The 9,633-nt window shown below is 27.7% G+C and overlaps 1 protein-coding gene across 1 annotated transcript in view; it reads right to left on the bottom strand.

The window, feature by feature from the left end:
• sog (short gastrulation) overlaps window positions 1-9,633 on the bottom strand; it is a 141,597-nt gene that overhangs the window by 73,422 nt on the left and 58,542 nt on the right. The window contains exon 3 of the mRNA XM_067046428.1: window positions 346-449. Within this exon, the coding sequence (XP_066902529.1) occupies window positions 346-449 (104 nt within the window). The remainder of the gene's footprint in view (window positions 1-345; window positions 450-9,633) is intronic.

The following is a 9,633-nucleotide window of genomic DNA, read 5'->3' as shown; positions in this document are numbered from 1 at the left end:
GAAAAGTTACTAAAACGATTCTACATCGGCATTCTCGACTGTTCTCTGATGGTGATCTATATTTTTCCTACGCAAGATATAAATCACCATTAAAAAAAAAAAATAAATCATGTTGTAAACCAATATATATATATTAAAAAATAATCATAACTCTGCAAAATTATCACTGCAAAGTGGTAACCTGACTTATTCAGCAATGGTAAAAAAGTAAAAATGTATGAAATTATTAGATGCAAATAAATCAGTTTTGAATTATACCGGATAAATTTCCTTTTGTACTTCAATCACAGAATGGATAAATGCTTTAAGTTATTTATTAAAAAACATTAAAAGACAAATACTTACAGGAATGCATTCGCATTTTATGCAATACATGATACCAAATGGTGGTCCTAAATCTGCAAACCATGTCGTACCTAGTTCTCTGATACTTTTTCCGAATTGGCATTCTGAAACATACATAACATAAACTATGAGCATATATCTAATTAGATTTTTTAAAATAATGAATATTTCATCAGGTGAAATAATAATATTATCAAAAGAGGTGAGGGAATAAAATAAAAAATTACAAGTAATGAATACTAGTTTTCAAAAATACAAGCTAAAATATTTTGCTATTATCGTACTGTCCATTTTTCATATAATGTATTGATTTCTTACTTCATAATTTTTTTTTATTTAATAACATAAAATCAAATTAGAGATTGATATAGAAAACAAATTTTCCATAAAAAAGCTTCATTTATAGTTACTGAACTTACGTAATAAATATTTTCAATGTTTATTTTTTTGGTAAAATTTACTCCTTATGTATTTTTTTTAAAATGGCCTTGGCTAATCGTTTAATACTTTTATCTAATTCTGAGAAATATCACTTAAAATAACCGATAAATTTTGAAACAGTATACTTATGTGATCAATTAAAACATATTTTTTTATGAACACATTTCCGGAGAGCTGATAAATTATGGTCTACAAATTGTATTGGTGCTTTATAGTAGATAGAAATTATATAAATACTAAATATTAGTATTTATAATAGTTTATAAATAGGTCATTTAAAAGTAAACGAAATTGTAATTAACTTTAAAGTGCTTAAACTTTAAATAAAACAATTCAAATAAAAAAAAAGTTATTCTCCCGATCAAAAGCACACATTTTTGGAGTTAATACAAAAATTAGAATGGATATTTTAAAAACAATCAATAAATGAGAAGAGTTCCCTTGAATTGAAAAGGCTAAATAAATAAATAAGAATTATTGACAACTTAACATTTAAACATTATTTCTACATATTTTTTATGTTTTTGATAATGTTAAAATTATCAGATATATTATATACTAAATTACTTTCCTGTAAAATAGTTCATTCATATTATTAAATTATTTATGTTGTTGTATAATTTATGACTTATTATTATTGTTCTGATCACGAATATAGCAAATATTAGACCAGAATAATTATATAACATAAATTGAATTATTTATTATTTTTAAGGCTTTAAATAATTGAAGAATATTACTGAAACATTACAGTTTTATTTTTAATATATGAAAAATATTTGGGTAGAATTGTTTAGCTAGAAAGCTCCCCGTTGTAGATTGGGTTATACACTTGCAGGTAGGTAGCTAAGTCGTGCGGGTCACCTGCTATAGGACACGGCACAGGCCAGGCAACAACCCTTAATCTTATAATAATTCCTAATTGATAAACTACACTTATAATTTATGACAATTTATTAATTAGAAACGAAATAATTTTTAGCATCTAATATATCAACTTTAAAAGTGGGCTAGCCATCTATCCCTTCACAAGAATTAGCTTCCCATCTTAGGCCAGAAAAGATGCTCTTGTAAAAAACTGTAGTAGTTATTGTTTATAAATCAAACTCAGAATTTTATTTTTACTCATATTTAAAAAAGTCTTTCCCTTTGTCATGATGCTTCATTAATTTAATTCGGAGAAAATGTATTTGTGTGTTTACATTTATATTTTAAAAGAAAATTTCTTTTCCTAACAAGGATTATATTTATGTATTTGTTTAACATATTTATTTATTTAGATTTACACATTTTTTTAACTTTAACATATTAAACAACAAATATCTTTTTTTTTGTTTATTTTTATTTTTTAACTATAAACAAAGACGTTTTTTTCATATTTAGTATAGAAATAAATTAGTGTATTTGTATTGTGATAAAATAAATCCCCTTTTTTTTTCTTCCAAAAGCTAATTTATACCCCGAAATCTGAGGATAAATGTTTATGGATTCATGATCTGAAAATTATTTATGATAAAAGATACCCGAAAATTAAGGATTATTTTGCTCCACCAGTAAAATTTTTAGATCAGTATTGATACCCCTAGATATAAATCTTTAACAAATATTTATAATTTTGTGACAAAAAAAATAAAAAACAGACTAAAAATGATATCTACTACAAAGAATTTGTTGCCAAAATTAGGTACTCCAAAAGTATCATATTAGAAACGATATTCATTGAATTTATAAGGTACAATCAAATTAATAAAAATAATATATCGATTCGATTTAAAATGGACTCGATCCATTATGGAATAAATAATAGTCTCTTAACATGCATTTATGAAGAAAATTTAATGTTAGTTGTGATCAGGATTGGATCATTATAAAAAAAATTTAATTCATCACATCTTTTTTCTCAAAAGCTTATTCTTGGTTCCTGTTAGACTGGGATTCTCAAGAAGATAATTGAATTTCTGGTTTCGTTTTCTGTATCGCGCTGTCATTAAAAATAAAAATGAAATATTAAAAAAAAACTCAATTAAGTGTAAAGAAACAGGTAAACATTTTTTTTTTAAATTTAATTTTATTAAGTTTACAATTGTATTAATTTGTTTCTATATCTTGTTCACGATTCATTGAAGTCAAAAGATTAATAAAAATATATGTAAATGGCGAATTGTATAGTAAGACTTAATTTTTCTAATCATTATTTTATTAAACAACAATTGAAAATAAGTTAAACGTTATCAATCAAAATTATTCTTATTCACCTATATCATAATAGCAAAGTAGCTTTCCTACTAATATTTGTTTTAGAAGATGAGTCCATCATTCGTTATTATTATCAATAGTTTAGTAGTTTCTAAATCAGTTTTCTTTCATTTAGTTGTTAGAAATTCCATGTTAAAATAAATTTGATTACCAAGTAACCAAAGAAGAATGAGGAGCTTTAAAGATTTTTTTTAACACTGTGATAGATTTCCAAGTGCATCAGTGTGATCATTTAGTAGAAAAGAAATCAAAATTATACAGCAATAAATTCACAGATATTTTGATATTTCATAAATAAAATACGTTAACATAGAAAATATGTTTACGTTTCTTAATAATGATTTGATGCATCAAGAAAGAACTGGATACTGCATAGTCTATATTATAAAACAAAGCGAATCCAGAATGCTGATTTCATTTTTTGCAAGGGTTGTTCTCGAGGAAAAGACACAAAAAGTTCCATGAGTTTAGAAATCTGCGGTATATTCCTTAGGACGTTATCGTGTTAAAATCGGTCGATAGATATCAATATTATATTTTAACGTAGTCAAGTTTGCTAAATCAAAGTCAAGAAGTAGCTTGGATTATTGATTTGAGGTTATACATCAAAGCTAGATCCTTGCATACACTCCTACCTTTCCCTAAAACGAAATCCCGACTATACCTTTGGTTCCGATCGTGCAGTTCCCGGCTGGTCCAGTGTGCGGTAATGTGAAGATTGTGAAACAGATTATGTGATTAATACTCTAATATTACAATCCCATTATAATGCTTGAATATTACAAATTATCAATCATGAAATCTGTTCTAAAACGAATAACTGGGAATTGATTGCGATGCTGCCAGAGAGATACGCAAATTGGCAAGGACACTCCATCATTATCGAGGGAGTACAGGCGTGTTAACTAAAGGCGAGGTATGTGGCAGTCCTGCTTGTCTCCTCCACATTCTTTAACAGCTAGCGCTCTGAATCACAATTAAACTGCAAAACCTTTCCACTCCCCCGGCAGCAAATGGTACTCCAGTCATACAAATTCCGCGAATAAGCTCTCAAAGAAGGTCTTCAGAGTGGACTGAGGTCTTCCTCAGGATGATCTCACTGAATCGAAGCTGGAGATAAATAAACAGGAAAGTCATATAAGTCTCGTAGTTAGTAGTTAGTCTTGTTGCATCGAGACATGATTTTATTTCATGTTAAGCGATGATCACATTAAATTACACGCAAAATTAGTTAAATAGGAAATCCAATGGAATGCGCTAAAAAGCATTATACTTTTGACGCGGATGAGATCCCAAGGCTGTAAAAATTGTGTATTGGTATGAATGCATTTTAAGATGGAATTAAGTAATTTATATTTTATATACCTAATATTTTACTATAATTTAATTATTATTATATTGCTTTACCTACTTACAGCAGTAATATTTTTTTAATTATTATATCTTTTTTTTATATTAGTATTATTATTATCATTATTTTGCTCTGTATATGCACACTGTATTTGTAAATAATAAAAGTTATCAAAAAATAAAATAAATATATAAAAGTTTTTATAAAATACTAAATTATATATAGGAGGAATACTAAACAATTAAGATGAAGTATATAACTGCAGTAAAAAACAGACGGGAATAGTAGATTTTTAAACTGATTATTCTAGTAACTCATTGAAGTACTTCACATTAAAGAATAATTAATTAAATGACTCTGAAGATTGAAATCAATTTTATTTGTCTGTAAATTCCAAGTTGTTTCAAATGCTGAAATAATTTTTGTCATAATCATAATAATTTTAAATGATTTTGGAATAAGATAAAATCTAAAACATCTGTAGAAGAGAAGAATTTTCCGTTATATTATTGGTAACAATTTTTGTTTCGTTGTATTTTCAGAGCTTACGGCCTATAAAACAATGTTTATCAATATTTGCACTTGAATTATGGTAAATGCTACAATATTAATTTTCAAAACGGGATTTCTTTCAAAAGTACTTATACAAATTAACAGTTTATGAATTTCTTGACTCCTTTATATTCCTGTGGAAGATAGTTGCGCATTTGCAAATTTCCTTTTCATCCTAGCCAAATTTAAATACTTCATGAACGTAATACAAACTCACAAGAATACATAAAGAGTATTTTTGTTTTGTTTTTCCAAGATAAGACATGTAAGCTATTGTTGATACAATGACCCCTGTGTTATCCAATTTCTTATAACCCAAACAAAATGAGTGACTTGGCAGACTGTTTGGCGACAAGATTAGACTCCGGTATTTTCAGCAAGTACAATGATGCGGTAACACAATACCTTTGCCTGCAGTCTAGAGAACTTTTCTTTATATTCCAGAAAGATTTAGTTGTCAACACACCTGGCATCTTTACAAACGTTCAGAGGAAGAAATATAAAAAAAACATTTGGACACAAATACTGTTGCGTGACTAATAACATTCCGAATGTTATTCATGTTCTGAATTTTTTTTTCTTTCTAAATATCAAGTATTAACTCTTTATGTGAATATTATCTGTTAGAAATGCACAGTAGAGACTCCTTATGACTTATGTTCTCATACTAAACAATATTTTCGATTAATATTTATTTATTGATATTAAACAATTTTTTGTAGTTAATAAGTATATATGGTATGACAATGTCTTGTGTAAAGTTCTCCGTAAATAGTGCTGTGTTATAACTTAAATATTTATTACAATATTATTTTTGAAAATATTTCGAAAGTTGCTGGCACGGTAAATTGATATAAATAATCAATAATTATTTGTCCTAGTCGGATTCTAACCAAGGCTAAAAGCATTAATTTAAAAAAAAAACAACAATCGTTTTAAGATACAAATTAAGAGCATGAGTTTTTAATGGCCTCATCCAAACAAAAAAATATATTCTTATCTAAAATATATATTTTTATATAAATTATAAAATTGTCATTTTACGTTATTTGGCATCATAAAGTATGGCAGACTGTGTTTATTAAATCAATGCATAATTATGGTAAGGATTAGAGTTAGTTACCATTGCTATATATTCTAAGATATATATCTAAGATTATCAACAATATAAAATACACCACCATATAACAAACCATTTATCGTTTATTATCTTATAGAGAAAAATAAATATTAATGTTTTTAAATTTTAAATAAATAGGTTTTGAACTTAGAATAAAGAAAATGACCTGGGCAGCATAGCCTGCAATAGAAATTGTAAATTAATGTGAGGAGTTTTGTATTGAAGATGGCTAGAATGGCCGAAACGTTGGACTAGTGAGAAATAAAGTGTTGAGACAGAATTGGATACTAATTTTTGATTTATTTAATAATTTAAATAGTTTGTTGGATTCATTTTTATGACTCAAATCTTTATTTACGTTATACCTCTGAAGTTTTCTATTTAGTTTCTTTATTTTTCATTAGTTTTTTAAATCTATAATATTTTATTTAATCCGAAGTATTAAACTTCTACAACTTGAATTTATTAGTATTAGTTCTGTTGAAAGTTTATACTAATATTTTCCTGTAAGGAGAATATTGCTCCATCGACATTATCCTTGTTCAATTTTACGACCTCAAATAATCACCTCAGTCTCTGCCAGTAATGTCTACAGGTTAAAAAAACATAACATAATGCCATGTTTTCTACGTGCATTTTATTATTCAGCTATAAGCGGGAAATACCATTCCAGGACAGATAAGGAAACAAATTATGAAATATGCCAACACAGAATTATTGAACCTTATAAGGTTGCCATTGGTCTAAAAATAATGAGTTGTTTGTGAGACATTATTAATGCTATCGACGACTTAGAAGAAAACGTAGGTGATAAATTTTATTACGGAAAACGACCACTAGCATCGTGTTTATATTGACCTCAACCAATTAGTCTTTAGCATTACAGTAATAAAAATCAATTACATTCGATTTACTATTTACTTTGAAGTAATATCCATTAAAGTAAAGTTCATTTTATTACACAAATGCATCTTACTACCTTGCCGACTGTTTATAATAAAAACACAATAGTATCACTCCGCATCATCAAGAAATTATGGTCTCTGATATTGATAAAGTTTGATGGTCTCTATCCTTTCAAGTAGATATGATTACAGCCCAAATTTTATTATTTTTATTTATTTATTTTGATTACTTATTTATTCATTTAAGTATTTCTTTTAACCAACTCTTTATAATATTTTCTTTTAAATCTATATATTTTGTTTTGGTAAAATGTATTTATTTGTTTGTTTTTCTGTAAACTCATTTACTGCTGTGACTATTATTTCTCTGGTTTGATTTCACATTGCTGTCTAATGACGAAGTTGTTTAACGGATCATTGGGGAGAATCTGAGAGGGGGAATTGGGGAGAGTAAATTTGTCAATGAAACGAAATACGAAATTGTAAAATGGAAGGAACAAAAGTATTTTATAAAAAACATAAAATTGTCATTTTACTTAATTTGACGCCATAAAGTGCGGCAGACAGTGTTTATAGTAAGCAGAAATTTTATTATAAAAATGTTATTCTTATTTCTTTGATGTCCTTTTTTTTCAGTAATTGATAGCGTAATTATGGTCGATCTGTGCATTGTATGTTGCTTACAATAAAGAGAGCTCGAGCCAGTCTCCGTTAAAGTATCTTAATGTGCCACATGCAATTTACATAAATTAGTCAAGTAATTTAAACTCAGTCGCCAACATAAAAATTAGTCCATTTTATATTTTTTTTATCGTCTCAAACGGTCGGCATTGAATTTTCTCAGGGCTATAGAAAAAGGGATAGAGGATTACGAGATCTCAATATGCTCCTTGGAATGGGATAAAACGCATTCTTTTCAGTTTTACTAAAGAAAATGTAAACAATTCTGAAACCTATGGTCTGAAAATAAACACGACTGTAAGTGAAATACCTGTTACACAATTGCTATTTTAATGAGCACTTTGTTTGAAGCGAATCACATTCTAGTACGCCGTAAATCTTCGGCTGGCGCCAGAGTAACTATTAAGATACTGATAGGGGCAATGTATTCGCCACATGGGCCAGTTGCCTCGTCCCTCGCCTATATTCACATTATGGTCCCTCCTCTAATATGTACATAGATTATCCGACATTAGCAATCATTACAGATCAATAAACGTCCACTTTGGTCTCTCGCTGTTTATTGCTTCGTTTCACGCCTTCCTGAGAGATCTACGTTCATGTAAAAACATAAGGAAAAAAAAAAAAAAATACGAATTCTTTAGTTTCTTGTGTAAATGATATATTCTCAACATAGCCCAATTATCATGCATGATAATCATGCATATTAAATGGAGCAATATTTCCTTCTTTTACCATGTTATAACGATATAACATATAACATGGTTGAGAGTCTGTTACTAGGTCTGCTAAATAGAAAATAACGTCATGCAACAGACCATCTGGGCTCGTCACAATTTTGGTTCTTATTGTGTTTGGTTACTTGCTATTAGTTTGTGTTTTGATTATATATTAGTATTGCTTTGGATGTTTTTAAATTTAATAAACCAATGGGCGACAATAATAATAATAAAATGATAGTTGTCAATTATAACTTCTTGATTTTCTTCCTCACAGGTTAGAAGATCAACAAGGCACTCTGTTACCAACCTTTCACTTTTCCTTCAATTTAGGCATTTCGTAAAATATTAAGTAAGCAATAACGTGAGAGTTTGGAAGGAAAGGTTATAAAACAAGTTGATCGAAAAATCCCAGAGTTAGAATCAGTGACCGTTAATGCTACCGTTAAGTAGCATATTGTAATATTTATAAAAAAAAAAAGTTAAAAAAAAATTAAAAATTAATAATTTGTAATAATTACTTGATTTACTCAATAATAATAATTCGAATCCTTACCATAATTACGCTATCAATTACTGAAAAAAAGGACATCAAAGAAATAAGATTAACATTTTTATAATAAAATTTCTGCTTACTATAAACACTGTCTGCCGCACTTTATGGCGCCAAATTAAGTAAAATGACAATTTTATGTTTTTTATAAAATACTTTTGTTCCTTCCATTTTACAATTTCGTATTTCGTTTCATTGACAAATTTACTCTCCCCTATTCACCCTCTCAGATTCTCCCCAGTGATCCGTTAAACAAATTCGTCATTAGACAGCAATGTGAAATCAAACCAGAGAAATAATAGTCACAGCAGTAGATCAGTTTACAGATAAACAAACAAATAAATACATTTTACCAAAACAAAATTAATATATAGATTTAAAAGAAAATATAATAAAGAGTTGGTTTAAAGAAATACTTAAATGAATAAATAAGTAATAAAAATAAATAAATAAAAATAATAAAATTTGGGCTGTAATCATATCTACTTGAAAGGATAGAGAACATCAAACTTTATCAATATCAGAGACCATAATTTCTTGATGATGCGGAGTGATACTATTGTGTTTTTATTATAAACAGTCGGCAAGGTAGTAAGATGCATTTGTGTAATAAAATGAACTTTACTTTAATGGATATTACTTCAGAGTAAATAGTAAATCGAATGTAATAGATTTTTATTACTGTAATGCTAAAGACTAATTGGTTGAGG

The sequence above is a fragment of the Halyomorpha halys genome, unplaced genomic scaffold (assembly GCF_000696795.3).
Source record: "Halyomorpha halys isolate HHAL.00 unplaced genomic scaffold, Hhal_1.1 Scaffold95.1, whole genome shotgun sequence".
Classification (NCBI taxonomy): domain Eukaryota; kingdom Metazoa; phylum Arthropoda; class Insecta; order Hemiptera; family Pentatomidae; genus Halyomorpha; species Halyomorpha halys.
Note: the sequence above shows the minus strand (reverse complement) of the source record. Positions and strands in the feature narration are given on the sequence as shown.